Source organism: Phlebotomus argentipes, unplaced genomic scaffold, assembly GCF_947086385.1.
Source record: "Phlebotomus argentipes unplaced genomic scaffold, Phlebotomus argentipes genome assembly scaffold_18, whole genome shotgun sequence".
Classification (NCBI taxonomy): domain Eukaryota; kingdom Metazoa; phylum Arthropoda; class Insecta; order Diptera; family Psychodidae; genus Phlebotomus; species Phlebotomus argentipes.
The window spans coordinates 10018042-10043693 of record NW_026776177.1 but is presented as its reverse complement, the minus strand read 5'-3'; the positions used below and the strand labels follow the sequence as shown (position 1 = coordinate 10043693).

The 25652-nt window shown below is 42.9% G+C and overlaps 1 protein-coding gene across 1 annotated transcript in view; it reads left to right on the top strand.

Moving 5' to 3' along the window:
• The window catches only part of LOC132259138 (uncharacterized), a 41623-nt gene extending 16680 nt beyond the window's left edge, over positions 1-24943 (top strand). Inside the window, exons 3-6 of the mRNA XM_059756690.1 lie at positions 13915-14099; positions 22432-22651; positions 23234-23326; positions 24347-24943. Coding sequence (XP_059612673.1) covers positions 13915-14099; positions 22432-22651; positions 23234-23326; positions 24347-24746 — 898 coding nt within the window. The 3' untranslated portion in view covers positions 24747-24943. The remainder of the gene's footprint in view (positions 1-13914; positions 14100-22431; positions 22652-23233; positions 23327-24346) is intronic.
• The last annotated feature ends 709 nt before the right edge of the window (positions 24944-25652 follow it).

Sequence of the window (25652 nt, the reverse complement as noted above, 5' to 3'; positions counted from 1 at the left end):
GCACAATGGAAAATCAGTTTCGGGGAAACTAGAAGGCACACGATGACACCATTAATTCCGATGTGGAGAGGAAATTAACACTGTTTATCACCCGCACCATAGAAATTTCGGTGGCTTGGGTGTGAAAAGGCGCACATCCAACGTCATCCCCTATTCCCCAGTTGATCCCTGGGAAATGGGTTAAGTGCCACTATACTAGTTGAATTACCTGAGAGATATTTATCTCAGCTCCTGCGACGCATGATGATATAATGTGAAAATGACAAAGTTTCCTCCACACGACCGATGAACTTTTGCCAATTTCCACAGCTAATCAATACTTAATTGTGTGTAGTGTACACAAGTTGTATGAGGACATCACTTATCGTCTGGGGCGCATATTAATAGGAAATGGAGTGATTCCATGGCAAAATTCATGGGCGTGGTGTTCATTTCAGAAGGGAAATTTGTCCTCCTGATAAACAAGGGTGAGGATCAGAGCTCAAGAGCTTCTCGAATGCCTCGCATTCCACATTCAACTTTATCATCACAAGTCCATTTTGCCAATTAACTTGTCAAAAATACAGCATTTGCGAGGGTGAAATTCGTATTTAATGTATTTTTTCTCTCTCTCTCTCTCTGTTTGCTTAGGAGGATTTTATCAATACCTTTTTTCCTTCTATTTATGGTTCAAATCGGAAATGTCAATGAACTCTCGCAAAAGGAGTGGACAGTTTAAAGCGGCACATATTAAAGGGAAATCATAACCGGGGAAATTTACAGTATACTTCCCGCTTGGCAGTTTCAATTAACTTGTGTGCAGAGAAAAGTTTCAAAAACTCCCGCAGGAAATCTCAATACGAATGGTGGAAACATTGTACTTAATTGCAGTGAGAAAGAGGCAGTAAAAAGACTCCCAATTAATCCCTCAGGAGGATATTTGTCATTTGACGAGTTGGATGCGAGCCAGAAAGGATGGCAATCGTCAAAAGAGGGCTGAAAAATCTCCCCAGGAAAGACAGACAAACACCCAGCAAGAGCGGAAAATATCATCAATTTGCTGGAAAAGCGCGAGTGCACTTGCGAATTAAATGGAGAAAATGTCTAGAATGTATTCTCTCTGGGGATAATTCAATTGCGCCATTGGTGATGTGAGGGGATGTTAAACATAGCACTGAAGTGGTTTCACTCTTGATCAATCCTCCGCCTGTGTTGATTTACCAATGGAGCTTTTTGTGTCTCTCATCAGAGGATGAATCACAGCGGGAATGATTTTATTCCATAGCACACAATATTTCCTGTATAAATTGCTTTTTAAGATGCATAATCCATTTTTCATTCAATCTCTATTATACTTTTTTTCCTCCTGCGCCCAGAGTAACATGAGAGTTTGTTTTGTGGTTGAGTATTCCACTTAATAAATTTCATTCTCTCTCTCTCGCCCTCGCCACAAAACCATCGATATTGCACCCAATCAATTTTGTACAGAAGCCGGGAATTTTTCAATTTCCCATCGCAGAGGATTGGTAGAAATTATACGGCCCCTTTTCCACCACGGCACTGCGGTATTTATTCAATGCGATCGGCTTAAGGGAGAAATTGTCTATTTTTAGAGGTATGCGAGGGCGAATGGAAAAATGACCCCATTGACAATTCCCAAATGGAATCCCAATAAATCCTAAATACATCTTTCTGTGTGATGAATAGAGGCTTAAATGAACAAATAGGAGAATTCTGGTGACGAACCTAAAACAGTTTAACTCAAATATACCACTAACATGATTACACAGTAACCAGTAATTATGTGACAACCGCGTAGTTTATAATTGATGAAAGTGGAGCTTTCTGCTATGCTGCCGTGCAGCGTGCCATCGAGATCTGCCACGCTAGAAGGGAGGCATTTTTGTGGCTGATTCCACTAATTGCTTAACAGACTTTTAAGACACTTCTGAGAGCAATAAAGTGCCAAAATAAGAACTTCCCAGCATGGCAAAAACGCCCAGAAATCTCTCGATTAACATATCGCCGAGAGTATCTCAATTGCCCTCACGACGTCTTGCTGATTTTTTAATGGCACATTCTCTCTCCTCAAAGTCTAGATAGTCTTCGCGTTTTTTTTGCTCCTCTTGTGCCTGTAAATTCCTACAAAGGCGCCGATTCGATGTCAAAGACATTTATTTGATTGTTATTTGCTGAATTCTCCAAATATTCTAGTCGAGCGCGTTTCTTTATATGCTAAAAGTGTCTCTTGTATTTTGCTTGCTATTTCATGTTCCACTGCATGAATGCTAATTCAAGATCAATGCAGCTATTAAGAGCCTCATAAGCAGCTTGCATGAGGTCGCGAGAGCTCCTCTAACAAGCATAGCTTGTGGCCAACAATGTGTACACCACTTAGAGGCACTTATCTGCGCCTTGGGCAAACTTAAAGGTTATCTCTCTTTGGGTATAACACAAAAAGCCATAAACATAAAAAATCTCGTCGGTAATTTTTGTCAATTGTGCAACTTTTGCATTGGGGAGTCACTGAGAGACACTCTCAAGTTTCCCATTATGGGCGTGATTCATGGGCATGCGAGAGAGGAGCTGGAGAGTGGATGATCATGTAGATTTATCAATGAAAGTGGTGAGATTGTGTGCTGCAAAGTGCAAAAGTTCAGAAGCAAATTCACCATGAGTGGACAAGTTGAGATAGAGCAATAAATAACCATGTAAAAGAGCTGTGATAAATGTTCCTTTCGGATATGGGATGGTTTCTGTCGCTCTCTCCCTCGCACATCCACTTGCATAACGCCTGCAACTTCTCCATTTTGACGACGAGGTGTTTGCGGAATATGGTGCAAATTGGCGAGTCCAAGAACGGTGGGATTTCGGTGTGTTGAGCATATATTGGCGGGCGGGAGAGTCATGATTTGTGAGGGTGATTGGCTTCACTGATTTTGCAAGATGTGGACGCGCGCAAAAAAGCAGCAGAGAGTTTGCGTCCAAATGGAGAAATACACTGGGCGAACTGTGGCCACCTCAAATGTCCATTGCGAGACAGTGAAGCATGGGCCAGAGCGTATGCACAACGCTAATTGAAGCAATTGAGCTGAAACAAGTGAGAATTTCATGGGTGCACGAACAGAAAGCCACACTCACTGTTTCCAATTATTCCCATCCATGTATCGAATGCCCTTTTCTGCACGCCAAGAGTGGCAAATCGGCTCCATGCCAACAATGCATATATATGTATAAACTTTTCCCTCTTTCATGCACTGAAAGGGGGTAGAAAATGTTCTACATTGTTGGCAAATCATGACCCAAAGTTTCCGCCAGTGAGCAAATTTTGACCAGCGAAGCTCTCCTCAGCATTGTTTAGGTGTTTTCCATATCAAAATGCTCGCCGTGCAATGTAAACACCAACTGCAACTTAATCCACTCCAAATTCAACATATTGTTCAATGGGCGGCCGAAGAGCGGCGCAAAATACTCCGGCTCTATCTGCCCTATTGCGGATTATGCAATACAAATTTTGGCTCTCGAGCCCACTTTTGCATTCAATCCATTCAATGCTGATGAACAATAGTGCTCCAGGTAAAAATGTTTACCGAAAATTCATCAGCGTCATGCTTGGTGAAATTCAATCTTCAGACAGAAATTTTCCGTGAGAATGCTAATTTGTGAATGTCATCACTTGACCTCATTCTTAACGCAATCTCAGAACGTGGATTAATGTTCTTCGCTGACGCATAAGGTTTTTGGTGTGTAAATTGGACAAAGCTCTTGTTGTTTACATTCTGAGACGAATTGCTTAAAAAGTAATAATTCAGACACTTGACTTCCTGTCCGCTGTGCTTTTCCCAACTTCATGAGCATGGACAAAAATATGGGTTGTGCGATAAACTTGTGATAGTCGCATGTTTAGCATTTTTCACCAGAGGAGGAAAAAAACAAACACCATCACGGAGAGCGCGCGATTTCCCTGAGAAACCATGAACTTTTTCTCTAACCTTCCGTGTCCAATTCGGCCGAAAATTATCTCTCGGCGTCTCTTTGTTGAGCGCGTCACAGTGAATGGGAATGAATATTTTAAGCTCTCGGAGATGTAAAATTTCATTAAGCACTCCGGACTTTGTTACACCTTTTGTATGATAAATGATGCCAAAAAACATATACTCAGAGTTTCACACCTCACCCGAATTCACCTGAACTCGCACAACTTCCGCCATGATTTAGTGGTGCAGAGTCGAAGGTCGGGATTTAGACGGGGTGGCGAGGGATGACTTTCCACCCCCTATAATTGCTCAGCCATCGTGTGCCGTGTTCTCGGGAATTGCTGATGTTGCCCTCGAATGTAAAGTCAGTGGCGCGGGAAAGAATTATCGTCGATTGTGTAGCAGAGGTAAACGATGGGTTTGGTGAACTTAAGTGCGTCCAAGAGGCGCCCAAGTGCCTCTTCGCCGGAAGGATACACGGGTGGCCCCTCATGTGGAACTGTCTCACATGGCGCGTGCAAATTATGCCATATGGGAGCAAATGTACGCCGGAGACTCGGGGCACGTGCACTATTAACACATAGCACAAGAGCTTGATAACCCGTGCACAATGGCACATGAAAACACACAGCAAACTTCCAAAATTTCATGCCATCGGCAACCAAATGAAACGTGATGCAACGCCAACAATTCGAGGGGAAAACTTCTGCACAGAGAGTAAATCATTATGATGTCTTTGCGGCTTCGAACCCTTAAATTGCTCGATTACAGCTTGCCCGAAAAACGTTCGAGCTCTCAAGTCGAATTGCCTTTGTTCATTGCATGCAGTAAAAATCAATTTTTAACGTATGGACTTAATTGATCTTTTAAGCCTTTTTCTCACTGACCTCCGCAACATTACGTCACACTTCGAGGCAATTTTCCGGAAAATGGTTGAAGCAAAACTCTCTGACAATCGCTTACACTCACGGTGACGTCGCCAAAATGCGAATTCATGGCACGAGAAGTTTTCCTCGCGCCAGCTGAGAAAGCTCTTCCTGAAAGCCCCTCTCAAAGTGTTTGTGGGGCAAGTTTTGTCCATATATTGAGTGCCGTGGGAAGATAAAGTTTTCCCATATTTTATTCTGTAGCATTGGAAAGGTGGTTTCTTTGGACGGCATCAGCTAAAAACTATTATCCCATCTATTATGCCATTATTGGTGGATTGGAGCACTCTGATGGTGTGCTGGAAAAAATGAATCCATTTTAGCCTAGACGCTCTTCCAGGGGGATTTTTACAATGATTTTATTTGAATTTTACCATAAATTTTAGTTCCCGAGTCATAAAATCGCCATATGAGATCAGTTTATTCCTTTCCTGTAATTCCACTCCATAAAATTCCGATAATTTCGCCAAGTTTCAAACACACGCAGTGCCTCATTAAATTCCATTGAGGGAGGATTACATAAAGTTGAATAAGAGCGACATAAAATATCTCATTAAATTTCTCGATGTGTTACTGTTTTTCCGAACTTCCGCAGTTTGAAATTTGTATTGTCAATTTCGGAATTCACTTCCAAAATTCCAATTGCAAATTTTCCAATGATTGAGACTGTGATTTGTCAAGGGATGATTATTCCACTGCTCATAGTTTCGGATGATGAATCTGGTGCAATTGTTGCGTGTCTCGGAGTTCACTCAAGTCAAATTTGCACATTAATTGTTTACCAGCTGGCAGGAAACTCTTCAGTAGCGTTGAGACTATGCGGATATGTGTCGCCCAAGGATCATTGTGCATCCATCAACACTGCAGGATGTGTGAGAGGATCAGTGACAGCTTTTCGGGATGGGGAGCTGGAGATATAATTTTCCTGGCATGTGACATCTTTGCGAGGCATCAGACAACATTGTGAATTATTGCCGCAAGAACGACCCAGAGAGTGCTTCTGTTAGACATCCTTCTGCGTCGCCACCCGAAAGCACGGAACACTTTAAAAGTCCTGTGGAAGATCCTCATTCAATATTTAGGCTTATGAATTTTTCAGCGTGATGCTTTAGCAACACATTTTCCTTCAACTTTCCCAGTGTATCTGCCGCTTCGGCGGGTTGTTTATGTGACACTCCAATCGCACTTGACGTGAATTATCTGGCAAATGATCCACACTGGCTCTGACATGCTTCGGCATTTACCACACAGATCTGTACGCATTGGAACATTAAATGAACCCGCCAATTTGCAAGTGCAGTGAATCAAATTGCCCGTACCCACAGCCATTGCATAATTGACTAACACGAGATTAGAGAAAAGCTCTGAATTATCTCAATTTCCTCAGAGTGCGGTGCACTAAATGTTGGAATTTATTCTCTATGTGTGCCATTGTACTCAGCCATTCATCAAATTGTATCTCGTTCAATTCATGTCACAATTCTCTCAGTTAGAGATCTCCTATCTCACATTGCAGCGACGCAAAAAGAGGTGTAATCACAGCCAGTAAAAACGTCTACCAGAGAGTCGCCCAGTAAATTAGTAAAATTTAATTATTCTCCGACGTGGAGAATGTCAGAAAGCTTGGGCGGATTAACTGATGGGGTTGAGACGGACTTTTCGACGGCGGGTGGAAACTTTTAACTCCCAAAGACACTGTCATTTTCTCCTATGGTCATCATTTTCACAGTTTTGATGGTATTTTCCAGTGAATTTGCTACAGAAATATGAGCATTCTCGAGAATCCTTCGAGTCCTTTGCAATTGAGACTTTCTATGGAAACCCCTCTGAGAAAGTGTTGATTCACATCATCTGCACATTCTCGATGGCATCTCGAGACATCTCTCTCTCCCTCTCTCTTGTGGAGGTTTAATTAAATTTCAAGACGCGCGTCTGCAGAATCTCACAACTTAATAGAATCCTTCACTGCAAAATGCGCACGAGATGCCAACAAAAATGCATTGCATTTTACTTAAAACTTTCCTCAAAATCCCCTTCGCAAAGCCAGTGTTTGATTTGTATCAAAAGACCAGCATTATTTCATCCAGAAAGAGAGAGAAAGAGAGATACATATATAAACACTTCCGCTTTTAACAATATATTCTCCACAGTCCACTTGAGAATTCCATATTCATCAAGTGAGCATTTTCATAAATTCAATTGCAACTGTAGTCAAATTTCGTGGCTTGAGTTGGGAATTGTGGGTATTTTGTGAATGGAAATTTTACATCAAACAACATTTCTTCATCCGTGAAAGTAGTTCAGTGTTTCATATTGCTAGAATTCAAGAAGCCCCAAGAATTATTTATTCGGCTGTAGCATTTAATATTTACTTGTAACAATTTTCTCTTGCCTCTTCGAAGACTTGTTTTGCTACAGAGTTCTGAGTACTTTGTCAGATGACTTGAAAATGACGTCAAAAGGAATTCCTATTAGATTTTTCATTATTTATGTACCGCGGAAGGTGTTTTTTTTCCTCGTGAATATTTTAATAGTTTGCCACAGCATAAGTCACGCAAGATATCAACTTTCATTCGTGATTATCGTTGCTAAACAATAATAATATGTGACCTCAACACATGGTGAAGAACACACTATAATTAACCATTCCAAGTAGTGTTTGACATTGCTGTATTGATGCTTGCGAGCCTTCGGTCTTATCAATCAATCAATTTAATTCATAAGAAGTTTCACCGCACAGCGAATTTAAGAGCCAATTTAACTTTTTGAACGATAAACTGATGCCTTTTCAAACAAACTTTTCATTGGTCAATGTGGGTCAACTTTCACTGGGAATTCTGTTGGACTTTAATACAAATTGAATTATGGGGGTTGCAGGAAATTGAAGCTGACCGGTGAAAGAAATCAGCACACATTCTCCACTTTTGTGTAACTTTGAGTGGGTCTTTCACATGGAATTCTGCCTGAGCCTATTATAAACACTAGATTGAGGGGCGAGGGGGTGAGGATAAGGGCACACGTGGGTGGAAAAGCTCGTGTGGATGCCGAGATATAAATTTGAGTGTGTCAAGATGGAAATCTTGTGAGATTTGTCGTGTGGCGAAATGGAATCAATCGCCTTATTTTACACGAATGTCTTCTGCTATAAAATACCGCCTCGCGATTTCTCATTTGCCAAGGGAAAATTGTGCGTCTCTGTGACTTTTCGTTGTGGCTTTTTTGTCCTATATCAGTGTGACGTGTGTGTGAGGGGAAAAATTGTAATACTTTCTTTGTACATAAAGTGAAAATTTCAATTTGAATGTTCGCCATAATAATTTATATGCCTCGCGCTATATATTTTCTCCTCTGATACTCAACATCAGCGAGAATGGCGGAAAATTTATTGTGTGAAATGTACAAAATTGCAGAGAGTTTGAGGTGTGATGTGGAGTGAGTAGGAAAAATGGTGTGTGTGTGTGTCTCCTGAGGAAAAACACTGACACCCACAATATTTTTCCAGCTACAAGTATTTTATCTAATTTGCAATATCTCTTCCAATCAATTTGGCAACTTTCCCATATCATATTCCAAAGTGGAACTTGCAACTTTTCCACTCCCTTTTCCACAGCCACACTCACACTCTCTGGGCTTTACGGGAAATCAATACTTTCACTCCCTTCCCGGTTGACATGAAACATGATCCTCGATGGTGCGGGCAGAAAAACGACCCACATTTGACACGGAAAATGGTAACCTTGCGCTCGGAAAAGCTGTACAAGTTCAATCACGTCGCGAGTGAAACAATTGTGCAATAAATGGCAGCGCAATTAATTAGCATCTGAGGTATTTGTCTCACGCACTCAAGGTGTCCCCAACCTTATCCTCAAAACCCCATTTCATAGTCAAACAGGCTAGAAGTCTCGGCGAATTGATATGGACAGGCGAAATAGCTCATGCGAGACGCTATATTGCTTGGTGACCGGCAACACTTGTGTAACGCCCAGGTGAAATTTTATACGTGCACAAAACATTTTCGGAAGTCAACATTCCCGAGATATTTTGCGCAATCAATTATTTTTCTTGTCGCCACGTTGCCAGGCAGGCTTTTTGCACGTTCCGAATTAATCGAATCCATAAGTCATGGAAATGGAATGCCTGTTTTTCCGCCCTCAAACCGTCGCGTTTGATTTTCCACCTAAAGCGATTTGATGGCAAAAAGCAGGAATCACACAGAGCCTCAATATTCCCATATCGATTACTCGTGTTTGTGATCCTTTTCTTGCTATGAGTAATGTTTTTCAGTCTTAATTGGCACACCTGATTTCACGAGAGCTCAGCAGAGGTACAAAAACCACCCTTTAAAGCTCCGTTTTGATGATTCGCGTGGCAAATGAAGATGTGTTTTTTTTATGGGACTTTAATAATAAATTTGTGAGTTTTACAGTGTTACACTCAGTGAGCAGGTTTAATGAAAGACGAGCAGCCGGAAGAATAAGATGTCATAATGTGTTTGACAAAGGGCGGGGCGTGGAAGTGGGCGGAGCTAATGGGATTCTTTATTTGAGTCTCAACTCGAAGAAACTGCGCAATGTCCATAACTTAAGAGACCATGAATTAACAAAAGATCTATGTTGACTCTGAATGCACAATATGCAACACTGTTTAAGCAAGTTTGCATTATTGATTAGTACACTTCATTGTATTACAAATAAGTCGCGTCGCAATAAGTTCAAAGTCAGCAGATTAGCTACTCTGCGGTTACCCTTGAGGAAGTTGATTCTCGCAAATAATTACTGAATGATAGCGAAACGTGATTTAATATCTCTCTGGTGAGAGACGCGGCGTTTGGAGGAGGAACTCTGCGACCGTGTGAAAATCATAATGCTGTGCCAATTTGAGGTGTGGATCAGTTTAAGTAATTTACCTGCTGAAGGCAGGTAAATAATCTCTGTTATACAAAGGCGCAATTATTCAGATTCTTTGACTGCGTGTCTCACTTGTTTGAATTCTAAATCAGTTGAGCCAAGTGATGTAACAATCAATTACCCGTGAGATGGCCTTCGGTTTTTGGCCTTTTTCACCATCAACCTCATTCAATCCTCCACGGACTGTGTGTACGGATGATTTGGCAAAAGAGCGGACAAGGCAAAAACCTCATCAGGAAGTAATCAGCGAAAGAGGTTTGTAATCAATTTTCCAGGCGTTGAAGAACTGTGTGAATTACCATAATCTTCTCATGTGGAAAAATTCCCCCGAGAAATGGATGAAAAACACTTTTGAGACTTTTCACCTGGCAATAACACAAGAGGTGTTTTGTAAAAAGTGAATATTGCCTTTTTCCACATGATTAATCAATCATCAATCTCTTCGCATAATAATTTCACCATCATCGATGCATTGGCGATACGCGCAGACCTCGTAACCTGAAATGAATCAATCGACCGAGACGACTTCATTTGCATCTTTACGACTTTTCCTTCTTCATCTCTGACAAACTTTTTCCCTTCGCATCGTCAAATATTTATTAATTTCATCACTCACTCTCACCTCAGATCGCACTGTTTATCACTGTGGGGAATTAATTATGGTGCGCAGAAAAATCCCTCATCATATTTTCATCTTTGCCCACTTCTTCAGCGCCTCCCGTCTTTGACACGAGAGGAGAAATTTTTAGGCCTATGGAAGTGTACAGAGTTGATGAAGTGGAATGTAAGACAACCAATTCAATTGATGGTTGTGTGAAATTTCAAGCGGTCGCGCGTGATCACGATGATTTCCCTGACAGAAGCAAAAGATTTTCAAGAGAAAAAAGACGCAATCGTTGCCCTAAATGAAGGTCACTTTTCTCAATTACACTTCTCATTGGCCAACATAAAATATTTGTTTATGATTTCCTCACAATTCAGAGACAATTTCATGTCAAACAAGATGATGTATTTTTTCTGCGAAGACATCATATTTGCAATGTTGCGAAAATACTGTCAATTTCATCACAACAACCACTTTCAGCATGACAAACGATCGTGATGTTGCTGATTGCTGAGGGACTTTTTGCACTTCCTCCACACGAAATCCGTCGTCAAATCAACTCGATTTGTCATTGTGTGATTTCTTTCTTGTGATAGAAGGGATGCCAAGTGCTGAGAATTGCCACAAGATGAGATTCTTCCGTGTCCATCGCGTCTGTTTGGCAAACACTCACGCGCGGGCGTCTCGTGTTTGCTCTCGATCACAAAGTGTGGAGCAAAGTTGAGAGAGTGTATATATATAGTAATTTTCTATTGTCACACTAAATACCGCGCACAATTTACTCTTTGATTCCTTCAGCCACAGGGTTGATGTTTGCCTGGGAAATGAGAATTGTGGCGAGAAATTGCATTTGCGAGATTGATTCCCTTGTCAAATCGCTCGCAATAATTGTGTCAATTTGAAGACGCGACTCAGAGTCACGTTCAGCTCTTGGTGAACATCTCTCTTTCCGTGCTCTTGCACACTATTTCACACTGTCACCATTTTCTTTGTTATATGGATGCACTTATGGAAATTAAATTGCATATTTCGTTACCATAATTTTCTTCGGCTACGCTTCCATGGCGCGCGGTGGAAAAGCAGCACGCGAAATCCATGTAACGAATTTTTCATCCGCCCCGCACTTCTTAGCCGCACCGTTCTAAATTGAATTCTAGCGAAGAGATTATATGGGATAGCATTTAGTGGAGTCTGAGAGTGTCTCTCCTCGCAGAATTCCATTTGCAATTCACTTTTAGGGCGCACACAAGTGTGCAATTATTTATTAATAAGTAGAGCGAGGCAGAAAGGGTGACAAAAAAAAACATTGAGGAGATAATTGAAATTTCTTGAAGATTTCAGCACTTTTTCTCCGGGATTAACAAGTCCAATTAAATTTCTCCCGAGACTTTTTGCGCGATACCATCAGTTTTTGTCAGTCGTCATGAGATTTCTTCATTTGTGCGACACTGAATTTCAATTAGTGCGACTCTCAGTTTGACTTTGGCCGTGTGTTGCCCAGGAAAAGTTTCGCTGAAATTGATTGCAATCTCCCGAGAGGGCGTTTTTAGTGACTGAAAGCTAGAGATGCAATATAAAATCCGAACCCTTTCGTTTGACTCTATTTACTTCCCCATTTGTATTATTTATAATCTCATTTTCCCACTCAAATTCCCCGCACAGTTCACCTGTTGGTGAGCAACAGAGCAGAAGAAGACGCAAATAGTATGAGCTGAGTAGCCAAACATTTCCCAAAAGGTGGGCGATTATTTGATATTTTGCTAATTTCAGAGGGAAAACTTGGTCGTTTGGTTGAGAGATGAGATATCTCTTGTTGCAGGCTCAGCATGGAAATTGATGTGAAATGTTGTGTGTACACTTAAGACGAGTTAATTCGCAATTCCTCTCAGGGTCGCAGACACCCGAGCTAATGCTGATGCTGCACAAGACTTCCCGACACTAATTTCATTGTGTTCCCCTAACTATGTGGAAGATCTCTGGAGCTTTTCCCGGGAGTCTTCGCTGCCAAGAGATGCATCCATTGTCGCGACGAGGGTGGAAAAACAGACGCCCATCCTCGCGGCGTGTCTGCACTCTTGTACAGCTCGACATTGACAGAGTAACCATGGCGCTTTCTGCCTCTTCGTCTTCGTGACATGGTAATTTATGCAAAGTTATGAAATTCCTTGACACCATGAATCCCCTCGCAATCAATTACAATGTAATTCTATTTGTGGTTTGCCAGTCAGCAAAAAAAAATTGGCATTATCCTCTGGGGTGAAAAAGAACTGCTCGTATTTCAGTGCCAAAGTTCCCATGCGGAAGACGCTTAAGTGGAATTTGTGAAGTGGCAGGGAAATTACAAAACTACTTCAAATTCACTATCTCAATACTTTTCTCAATATGCCAGCAAGTTTAAGTGAAAATTGAGACACTCTTCGTGTGAAATTGCTACTCAAATCAAAAGTTGTGGAGTATTTCTTCAAGTTTGTGAGCTTGTTCTCATCATGAAAGCTCCATTTTCAATTCTGGCTGCTTTTAATTCCAAGTTCTTGCCCGTAACTAATTACACTAATTGCCCGCTGAGCATGAGAAGGAACGCACATCTCAACTGTTTGACTTCTTAAAAACTCTCCAATAAGACTTGGAAAGTGTCACGGAGAATTAATTATACAACTTTTAACAAAGATACACCATTGCTTTTATTGCAAAATATTTTTTCCTCCAAAAGTTATGCTCCGGAGAAGTTCCTTCCCTTCGCCAAACTACTCGAGGCGGTTTCTTTTGCGGGTGAGCAAGACTACCACACACCGGAACTACCCTTCTTCTCAGTGGCGCACACTGTATGAAAATCCACTTGGGGCTATTACAGCCCAGAGTTTTATATTGCAGACATTAAGTTAATAAAGTTGCTCTGCGGCCAGGAACATGAAATATAATAATTTTTCTGACGCTCGCATCGTGACAAAATGGAATTTTATGAACTCCAATGAAGCTCACGAAAGGCTGAGAAAATATTTGTTCGATGACACAATTCAATTAACTGCACACTGATAATGTTGATTCTGCGACAGTCAATTGTGTTGAGAAATTGATTTCTGGCATTAAGCCATAATAACAACAGAACAACGGCAAATCTAATGATGAATTGGAAATCTATTATCAGCACAAACAGAATACAAATTTGAGAAACCGAGCAAATGTGGGTGTTTCTCTAATCCCACAGCAAATTCCAAGACAAGAGCGTCTTGGATATAAATTAATTTGTGTATCAAAGCTAGAGCTACTCTAGATATCCATTATTTATGCACGCAGAGAGAGAGAAGAAATAGGATTAAAGGAAGCAATGATAGGGTGTAAAAATCATAAGTCAACCTCTTTTAAATCTGCAGTAGTTTTAAATCTAATGCTGGACCAATTGAAGGCCTTTTAGCCACTGCGAGTGTTAATTAGCAATCACAAAGTTCGGAGAGCAGTGAAAATGCAGTGAAAATGCAGGCGAAGAGAGGCAATAAGTGATGATTGTCCTATTTATCTTGCAGGTCTCCATCGGAGCGCTCGGGCAAGGGATGCTGCGGTCAGTGGTTCGCCGGACCCCCGCTGCGAGCCCTGATTGCCGTCGTGGCGCTGGGCGGCGTGGCGTGTGCAATCGGAGGAGCTGCCCTGGGCGCCACAGGATTAGCCGGACCGCCGTCCTCCCACTTGACGGCCGCCCTCCTGATGATAGGTGAGTCAGAGTAATTACCTCCACCTCTGCGGTCGCCCACTCAGCGGCAAATCTCACGTGATTGCGCCTAAATGGCCTGCGTTCAGCATATGGCGATGGAATACCAAGCAGACGCTCTCAGGCCGGAAGGGGATGAGAGTCTGGGCAAAAAGTGTGACAACAACTTTTGCAATCTCCTTACTGTCCATGTCTGGGATTATGACTGTAATTTCGCAGTTTCTTACTATTATTATGTGTGCTGTCACTTCATGCTGTGCGCCATGGAATTAAAGCCACACTCAATAATTCAAGGCACGCAAACCCCGTGAGAAATTTATGTATATCCATGAGCTTCAGATATGAAGTGTATTGATCGGAATGACACTGTTTCAATTTTCTCCTCTTTCACTACATTATTTATCATTCTGAGTCACCCTATTTCTCACAGGGCGTCCAAAAATGCTCACCGCCGAGATGAAATTTAATTATAACTTTTTTTTCCACCCTAGGAGAAAAGCTCTCCTTGTGATTCATTGAGAACATTTTCCGCGCGCAGAGTGTGTATTTCATTCATATGACTTTGTAGTGGCGGGATGAATGGTTCAATTCGCACAAATGGAAATTCCAATCAGGGAAATTTGCTGGTTTCCTCGTTGGTGGTGTGAAATTTTGAGGAGCTGACAAAAGTTGCCATAAATCATGTGGCGAACAGAGCGCGCACAAAGAAAAGCGTTATTTATGGCTTCCATCAAACCACGCGTGTGGATCAAATTCGAGGAAGAAATCGCGCACTCGAGATTTTCACACAGAATCCATCAGGTGCGCAAAGCGAACCTGTTCAATTGGTGACTCACGCAATCGCGAATGTCATGCAGAAAGTCTATTTCTGGTAAATTAATCTCGATATCGCTCTTCAATTAGCCGATCACGTGAAAGTGAGCGTCGGAGCATTTTCACACGAATCAGCGACAGAGAAAATGTGGGGGAAAACTTAGCAGGAAGTTCGGGAGGTTTCCTTTGAAAATTGTCATGACCGCCTCTCAAATGACTGACAATCTCTTGTGCAAATTTTTACATTTGCCAAGACATTGACGATTTCACGGAAAACTACAGAAAACTTTGTAATTAAGCGAAGATTGAATGGCGGTTTGTGTACTGTGAATTGCGATAGCGAATCAAAAGAATCAAGACTGATGAATTTTCATGTGCTTAGAGTTAATGTCAAGCAAAATGTGAGATATTTTCAAGGAAATGATCTCAAAATTGAAGATAGTTTCATAAATCATCGCAGTTATAGCGTTCTGAATCATTAAACTCCCACCGGATGATGATAAATCCAGAAATTCACCATCTCGAACCACATACTAATCTATCTCTTGATTGGAAGTACAAATTTATTGCTTAAAGTGGAAAAAAATTCACAGCGCAAGGGTTGGAAAGAGCCAAAGCAAACCGAATTCACCATGGGAGAAATCCTTTTTGTGATAAGAGCCTCGAATTTTATCATCAATCTCAATTCATGCCGCTTTTCACCTTCTTTTTCACACAAGGGCCAGGCCTTTGAGTGCACGTCCTGGCGAGCATCCTCGTCACAGCTGGACAGAGGCTCAACTTGATACTGCCGAGAGCAGTAAATCCCAAACTTTCCCTAATTTACCATTCAGCCAGGCCATTATCACTTTGTTTTGTTCATCAAGATAAAACACTCCCTCCGGGGAGCGTTTTTATTCTACGGCCCGATGGAAAAACACATGATACGAAGCGGAAGACCGTGTGTATCGACGGCGAGGGGGTGGCTTGGGGGGTGGTGGGCGAGAGGCCGGCACGAGAGCGAGATTGCGAGGAGGAAAACATGCTGCAAGAAAATTACTGGTATATAGGATGATGTTATCTGTTTACATGATGCTCCACACACGCATTTTATCTGCTTGAGCATTTTCCGAGGGACAAAAAGACCAATGGATTTTCCGTCTTTCACTCTTAGGAAATAAATTTCTTCCCCCCTTTCGTTATATGCCCAAGCATAAAAGATTGTGCACAAGGAGTGGTGTGAAAGGCAGAAATAGCCTCAAGATGTGAGAAGTGTTTTGACTTCTTGGTCAAATACAGCCGCGAAGAGTGTTATTTAATACCACGAACTCACTTTATTATGCATAAATAAGAAATTTCAAGACGATATAACTCCATAAGAAAGTGATTTTCTCCGAATAAAAAAGTTTCTTTTGCCTCCCGCCATTCGGCATATGAAGAATTTAAATTTTTCATGACTGTGCGGCAGAAAAAGACGATTCTCGGCGAGAGGAAAATCTCCATAGGATGAAAACTTATGCATAAATCAACAGGAAAAGGGCGCAAAGGAGAGATACGCAGTTTGGGTTGAAAATGACGAATTGTGCCAATAAGCAGATGATTCTTGGCGCTTTTCACATCAGTATCATTGTGGGAAGTTGCCTGAATGTTGCTAGATTCACATGAATTCTTAACAGTATTTTGTCAGAGACATTCTTAATGAAGGGCTTTCATGTTCGCGCTGTAGAAGATTATTAATTAGTGGACATCAACAAAATAATGACAATTTCAAAGGTCTAAAATGTGCAGTGATTTGAGAAATTAATCACTTCAGTTCAAGAATTATTAGAATCTCTGTTATTTGCAAGCGAATCTGGCTTAGTCTAGCTTTCCTGGCTTGGCAAGCTCTTCTCTCGCGATTTGCACATTCCAGCGCTCCTTATGCTTGCATTATGTGCAGCATATTTCGGCACATCCGATTTGTCTTGCTACTTCACGCCTCAGAAAACAAACGCCCTTTTCACCCCATCGCAAGAGGGTTCGCTCCCTCACGGCGCGGCAAAGCTTTCCCTGTCGCACGTGGGTTCGATGATAAATAGACGTGCTCTTGGCGAGAGCTCTTCGGCGGTGAGAATCTGTGTTGGACAGTAAATGAGAAAGAAGCTGTGCATGAATCATTTAAGAGGTATTAAGAGTCAATTAAAAATAAAGTTTGCCTTGATTGGTAATGCTCGGGAATCATCATCATCTTAAACTCTCTTGGGTTTTCCGATGGCAATGATATGGAAGTAATTAACTTTCTTGAAAGTTTCCAACTGTCTTTGCGGGGGTGTTCGTGGCGCAGAGAATCACCACTGAGTGAAATTCAATTAAGTGTCACTTTGCCGGGTAAATCATCACTTTTTCCCAGTACTTGAAAATCAATTAACATGGAATTAATCCGGCAGCATTTTATAAATAAAGTTGAATGAGTTGGAAAATCTCCACCTTAAACACTGTCCAAGTCAGAGAACTCATTAAACTCGATGCACCGATAAAGTTCTCTCTCGCGTGGATTTCACAAGTCCCCGAAAACTCATCCATTCTTTTTCTCTTCTCGCTTCGTTGCGTTATTTTAATTTTCTTTGGGGTGAAGTTTTTCGCTGCACGTCAGGAATTTCGCGCTATCTGGCGAAACTGTCTTAAGCTAGAGCGAAAAGCGCGATGTGAATGGCATGCAATTTCCAGGAGTCGCGACAGGTGTGAACCCCCATTTTGACCCTTCGCAGAGTGCAACTCTTGGCAGGTTGCCGCGAGAAGCGGAAGTGAGCTTTTGCTCTTTCTCCCACAGCGAAAACACCGCGCATGCAAATAAAGGGCGGGCACACAAAAGCCCCCCTTTTCGCCCAGAGACCGTCTTTTATTTGCCAATTTTCAGCATCTGCTGCACTTTGTGGCTTCCACGATAATTCATATTGGGCAAAATGGGGGAATTTCGTGCGCGAAAGAGTTTTGCAAACATGCAAAGTAACGTTTGGAGAGTGCATTAGTGGTGGAATTTTTGCAAATGTGTTTTCATTCTTTACAGAAATATTTATCTTATCTAGAAAATTATGGTTGGTGTGTGGCTTTTCGCTACAAATTAGATTAAAGTCTGTGCTGTTTTCCCTTCAAAGCTTTTAAGTGGCTAGTTTCATGGGATATGTTGAAGCATTTGCGAGGAAGGGTGAGAACTTTGCAGGTGCAGTAATGCACATTTCTCCTATCTATCGAAAAGAATACATTAAATGGTGTGGACTTTAACTCCCATCCCAATTCACTGCTTGTACGCCGAAAAAGAGCAGAGAAAGGAGAGAGGAATATTGCAAAAATTGAACTTTCTGATGAGTTTCTTCCTCTCGTGACGACGAGGGAAAACAATTCAATCGAGATCGGAATATAAAATGAGCTTTTTAAAAGCTCTCCCGTGTATTTCTCGCTGTGTGCCCACTCTTGCAGAAGCGCCCCGTATTCTCAACACCTTGGCCGTCCGGACTAATTTTTATTGACCGCTGGAAATGGGATTGTGTACTTGATTGCATAACGTGACATTCTTCCACGGAAGCCGAGGAGCGCGTGAAACGTGGTGAGAATCCGCCCCAGGGACACTTTTTGCCGCCCGTGAAATAAATGAAAATGATGACATTTAAATGGCTTGATTGGCAAATGAAGGGGTGGCGCGGCGTCCGAAGACAAAGAATAAAAGCATCGCCATTCAGAGCACGAACACATAGGATTTTGGGTGGTGGCTGTAATTAATTCTCCGAATGGGCAGAAGTGTACAAAATTGATTCTATCTCGCACCCATCGTGGAGCAAATATTTCACTGTTTGCCATTTATCCCTATGGAAACTCTGCGTTATAGAGCGCCGAGAGACACTATGCGAGGAGGCGTTCAATTGAAGCCCAAAATTTCATTTCTGGAATATTTCAATCAAATCTTTGCATTTGCATATTTGACACGTTTCAGGGTTGAAGCTTAGTGTTCAAATGATTGTCATTGACAAACAGTCTACACTATACTGTTTGCTGTTTTGCATATGAATACTTTAAACTCCGCCTCTTCTCTAGCCCCGCCCACTCAGGGTGCCATTTCTCTATTTTCGCAGAGCATGGCAAACTTTGACAAGGGTTGAAAGAATTCTGCTGATTAGCAAAAGTAAATCTACCGTCCACTCTTGTGCACATATATATGATGATGGTTATTGTAATAGTGAAAAACCATTCTTGTGTGGTTTTCATTTGCTGTATAAACAGAATTTCCATTTAAATTACACTCGCGTCCTAAATCTCCTTTCACCACTTTCAGTGTGACCTCTGAGAGTAAATTATTAAATCATAAACATCAGCCTCACACGCACTAGTCGCCCGCCTCGGCAGTAGTGCGGCGGCACCTTTGCATTTTTCATGGAAAGGCCTCCCATCAGCTCCAACTGACGAGATCAATTTGGGAGATTATCATGAGTGAGGGCGGCTAAGAGCACCCCAGAGACGGGCGGAATTAAATTTAAAGTTGCCGAGAGAAATGAGGCCAAATGGAGTGTATTCCGCACGCAAGTGCGAATAGTCCAAGATACATCCCTTGTCACTTACTCTTCCCCCACATGTGGGGAACTTTTGGGGGGCTCGAGATGTCACACTTCAATCTTGTGCCGAAGCGAGGATGCCATTTGGTGGATTGGGTACAATGTGCGGCATCTACTTGCCCCCTGGGTCACTAAGGATTGCTCTTGACTCGGCGAGTGTGAGGGTTAAATGGATTTGCATAAATGATTGCCACCAGTCCCACTCGGCCACTAATACTGTCTGCAGAAGGCGCTGGTGCTCAAGTGGGGCGATATTGTTGATATAAAATTATATCGCAACTTGATATGTCGCGTGTGTCGATCCCAGGGCTTTGATGGGGAATTTACAATGATAATGCCATCCTCTAAATTGAGCCATCAAATCCACAAGCTTCACTCGGGGATTTCCTCCGTGAGCTCTTCCTCTCTCTCTCGCCTCAGCGGGGGAGCTTTTTTCACAACTTTGCACTATAGCCATAACATCTTAATCAATTGTGAGGTTACTTTCGTCAAGGATAAGCAGGGCTGCATTTGTCTGTGTGTGCGGAACGCGCGCGCGGTGTAATTTAATGGGCATACGCAGAAAATCAGGGACACCTCGAGAGTGAGCCTCACTCGCTCGTCAGTCCCAAAAATGGGGGCGGATTACACTCTGGAGGGTTTCATCTGGCATTCTGCTAAACGACATTTTCCCATCTCGCAGTAAAAACCACCTCGCATTATATCCCCATGTAGCAATAAATGCCTCCCAATGTGGCTCTGAGGAATCTCTCGGCAGGATCTAACATTCCTCAGCCCCTGAATGGGTTTCGGATTGGAACGTGCAGAAGATGCTGAATCAAGAGTTTTCTCGTGTTTCCCACGCCTCAGATAAATATGCTTTCTCTTCCCTCCCCATTCAACTCTTTGGCACTGGTGTGTGTCCTCAGCAGAATAAGAAGATTACTTTTGACATTCCTCTCACTGAGACTGATTGATGCCCCGCAAATACTCCACGACCTGATTGTTTTGCCACTCTTCCCGCATCCGGAAACTATAAATTCGCTCCGCACGGAAGACGGACCCTCATCCGAACCCTTCAAGTATCTTCAAGAGTAATTCCAGGGACGCTTATTAAATTCAGACATATTTCCTGCCAAATAAGTTCAACTGACAAACTTCCCGACGAAAATATTATCTGGGGCGAACTTCAAAGGTAATAACTTTTCTGGGAATAAAATCTCATGATTCGCAGAACAAACAAATTGATCTGCTAAAACTTTCTCCCTCTCACTTTTCACGGAAAAGTTTCAACGAAGACTTTATCGATCTTCGCTAAATGACTCGTAATTATTGATATGAATAAATTGAATTGGTCCAAAGGGGGGAAGAAAAGTGATTTTCCCTGGGCATTTCCCAAGGAACAATACTCTTCTCAATTCACCCTTCAACCCAGTGAATTAAAGTCTCAATTGTGCACAATTTTCCCTTATGTTTCCTCACGACTGTTTACAAATAAGATTAATCGACTTCTTTCACTCACTGGGCGAAACTATTTGGGTCGAGGAAACTCATGTGGCTTCACGTGGAATGGAATTCAACTTTTGGGGAGACGAGGCTCCACATTCTGCCAAATAAATCCGACTTAAGCGTCCATCCACCTCAAATCCTCATACGTATCGTTTTCCCATTGAAATTTCTCTTCTTTTTTTCATCACATTCTCAGGCATCACGTTTGTATTAATGTATGTCTTCTCCTTTTCCGCTTTCCCACCGCTTTCTTTCTATCGTGATATTTAGGAAATAAGAGATGGAGGGGTGATGAAAATTTCATTCAATTTATTGTAGATTCATTGGAAAACAGGATTAGTGACACCACGAGAGATTACTTTCTCATCATCTTCTGGTTGGGGTGGAATTTCCGGGGGATTTTCCGTGCACGCAGCTTTGGAGGAGCATCCAGAAAAGCGCTTTCGGAAAATGAAGCACGAGCTCATTAAAAATGCATGCACATGAGACAGTCTATTTAATCCTTCAGTTACCTCAAAATGTGTGACATAGTAGCTAAAATGCTGTAATTTTCACCATGCATGGATTGTTGATGCCTGAAATACCAAATGAAGGAGGTAATTGAATGCGGCCACAGAGTTCTGTATGCATCTCATCCTCAAGAACACTCAGTGTGAGTAACCACAGAAACTGCACTTGGGAGACCGAAACAGCTTCCGCAAATTCATGTGCTCGAAGCAAATTAAGAGATTCTGAGTCACGAGGGGAATGGGAAGAAATTGTCTCGCAATAAAGTCAACGGTTGATGGATAATATTTATGAATTCATTCACCATTTTTTCTATTGCTCCCTTCACAAGATCGTTTGCAGACGAGATTATGGCGGAAGAAATAGAATAAATACCATTAATCCGCTCCTTTGCCCTCCTCATCTGGGTGGATGATGATGCTTTGGCATCATAAAAAAGCGAGGAGGCAGAAAGAAGACAGAAGAGCAGAGTCTTTTGTAAATAATTTAAAGACTATTTTCAAATACATTTTCCCTCTGAGGCGGAGCGTCGTTGAAATTAATCAAATTCAAATGTGTTTTTGGTGTCCCAATATATCTTTCAAAGTGTATTTTTATGCCCTAGGAATTTCCCTCATATTTCCATTATGGGCATACACACACTCTTGAAAATTATGAGTGAAGAATCACATTTGGATAAAGGAAAAACTCGGTGTATCACCACTTCCGTAATTTAATCTGGTAATGGATTTTCACTGTTTACTCTGGGCTGCTCCCTTGCTATGTGTTTTCCAAGGGTGGAAAAGCGTCGCATATTTGGCTTTTTTGCGCCGAGAAACATGCAAGAGGATGAGCTCAGAGTAGAATTCGGCGCGATCTTTATAATTTGAGACTGTCTCAAGTTTAGCATAACTGCAACTGAGCTTTATACTATTTCCAATTGGATTTTCTTCCCTTGGAAGCGCTGACTTTGTGTGTCTTTGCAGGCGTTGGCATAATTCTGGTGACGGTGAGTGGAGCTGCGTGGCGGATGACGGCTCCGGGAGCGCCACCGTGCTTGGGCCTGGGCACTGGCGCGGACTTCGATCGCTGCGGCCGGCGGCCCTGCAGTGGCCGCGGCGCCCCGCACGGTCTCCTCTATCCAGAGTTTCAGCACAGGCCGCCGCCGCCTTCCTACCAAGCCAGCATGCAGGAGTACAGACTCAGGTAAGGAATCCCGGCCGCGCCCTCAGTATTTATGGCATCTCCGCCTGACTTGGCACTAGAACTCCCATTTAGTGGGTGCCAATTGGGACAATTTATGGCAATATTTCATGCACGAGATTTGCAAAAGAGTGGACAGAGTTGAGAAGGCTTTGATTGCGGAACAGCGTCTAATAATTCGAAGTCCTTTTAATGCGAATTCTCTTCTGGACAGTTCAATTGTTTATTGAATTCCACAATTTGATGAATATTGTAAGGATTTCATGCATAGAAAGTTCATTCATCTTTATCCATAGCCATCTCAACTCTGTCCCGAGACACACCCCGGAAGGAAGGATGATTTATAGAATTGTCAGGCAATAAACATTTCTTTCCTCGTGTATCGAAATTCAATTTTAACGCCGAGACAGAGCCATAAAATTCATCACTTGCCAATTGCACTCAGACGCCCACCAGCGTCCCTGACCCACTCCCGCGGGCGCCTCTCGGGGCTCTCCTCCGCCCGCTGCGGCGGTGCTGTGTGCGATCTGAGTGCGCCCTTCTTGTGCCCATAAATAACCGGCCACGCTGTCGCTTTCCTTGCAGGCTCCTGCTCCTGGACAGGGATCGCCAGGCGGGTGTTGTCCGGGGTGCCTCCCCGCCGCCCACGTATCGATCGGACGCCGGAAGTCTCCTGAGGTAAGTGCATGGCTCTGTGCAGTGGTGAATTTCGGAATTTCTTCACACCATTCCCTGGAGGATGATTAATGGCGGTGCGGGTTTTGTCTGCACCCTCGTGTGAGTGTGAATTCAGCGGAATTCTGGTTGCAGAAGGGTTGGGGGGCGAATCCGCAGGGTTTCGCCATATAATGCGCGCCCTTTTTCCCCCGAAAACGGTGGCAATGAAGGGCGGCGGGGGGTGAAAAGTTCATGCAAATTATTGTCCTGAATGTCATGCTATAAATTTCAATTAAGACGAGAATGTCTCTCAGACCACTTTTTCGGCAACCCCGCAAACCGCCAACTGTAATTTACAATTTGCCCCGATCAGAGCTGCATTAATCACAGATAAGAGATCCCCAACTTTGCCCGTGGGACGACGTCTTTTGTCTCCAATTGTCGGGTGTAATGCGCCCTGAAAGAGCGACCCTTCGCGAAAGGGTCGCCCCACACCCCTAATTAACCCTCGGGGCCTGACTCCTCACTTCTTCTCGCGTGACCCAAATTCGAGTCAATACTTTTGTGCCGATTGTCTCGCGGAGTAGCAACAATTTTAATTATTGCGGAAATTTATTCGGCGAGCGGGAGAAGAAGACCATTAATAAGCAGCATAAATGGAGCCATTAGCCATCCACCTACTCTCTCTCTGTCTCTCTCGAGTTGTGTGGATTTTTCTTTCACTCACTGCTTCCATTCTTTCGACGAATGTAACAATTAGACGGTTTCACAGAGTCACGAAGATGCTAACAAACGGCAACAGCTCCCCGAGGAGCATAGCTATAAATTGGGAAGTGCGGCATTGGAGTGGAATTTCAGCATTCTTCTGGGGAGGAATTGCTGGAATACTGTTAGGTTTCACCTTAAAATGAGGAGAACAGGGGCAGTTTCGGGTTAGCACAGAATATACTCAATTCCAGGCTTTGAATAAATGGCCGGCAAAGCAAACTGCCCATTCTTCCTGTATCTCGAACTGCACACTCATCGTGTCTCTCCTTGCAGGCCTTCCTTGCGCTGCAACAGTCCAGCCGCCAGCGTTCTAGGCTCTCGGCAGCAGGCGGCGCAGACCTCCGAGCACAGCTTGCCGCCGAGCTATCGAGCGCGCAGCCGGCTTCGCCGCGGCGGCTCTCGCATCCCCGAGGCCACCACGGACGTCAGTATTACGCCGGAGCAGCAGCAACACCAGCAGCAGCTGGCGCAGGCGGAGGCGCCGCGAGTCAGTGAAAATAGTCAGGCGGCGGACGCCACGGAAGAGGCCGCCAAGGGCGCCGACAGTGGCGCGGCGGCCGCGGCGGATGGACTGAGTCAGGACGATCTCGTGACAATTGTGACGATTTCCGGCTCGTGCGACGCCAGCGTGCAGAATGCCACCAGCGAGATGGACATCCTGGCGCATCTGTAGCCGCCGTGCGCCGGCGGCGTGTAGATAGTGACAAAGAGCCCTCTAAGAAAGTCGAGGAGAACAACTAAACCATGTGCCTGATAAACGAAAGAGACAGAGAGAGAGAGATGACAGAGAGAAGATTATTGTGTAATAATGTTGAAAGAGAATTAATAAATCAATTGACGAAAAGTCATGCGCCATTTGTTGCTCGGAAATTGTGTGCGTTTTTTCAGCAATGTCCACAAATGCATTCCAATTGACTGCATTCGCGTTTTTACGCTAAATTGGATAAATTTTCCTGCAATTGCCATCATTCATATGGGCATTTTGGTGGAAATGCAGCAAAAAGTATGGTTTTTAGTTTGCTTTTATTCAGTGCTAAATTCAGTGATTTAACACACATTTCCTTCCGAGATTATCTTCGACAATTACTCACTTAATTGCTTATTACGTCTCTCAAATTAAGTCTGCAATATTGCTTAAGACATGATCAATCATTCTGATAGCTTCTCTGCGTCAGAAGAGAATTTTGAACCGAGCTTGATAAGGTAAATCGTCCACAGAGTTTGTATAAAACACCAGCAGAAATCGCTCAAATCGCCAGTTGTTCAAACATACCGAAAGTTAACAGTGTTCTAAAATGAAGTTCCTTTATTTTGTGTTATTCTTTGCCTTCTTGGCGCTCACAATTGCACAAACTTGGATCGGGATTGGGAATAGAGTTCCTGGCGAGTCGCTATTGGGCTTCAGTCAGAACTCCACGAGCTTTACGCCAACTTACCAGAACCATTCTCTGCGACTGTTTCATCAGGGCGTTCCGGGCAACAACATCACTTACGTGCACGTGAACATCGATCCGGTGAGAGAAAGTTTTTCAGGACAAAAACAGCCAGAATTTTGAACAATCTTCTTTTCTAACTCTAG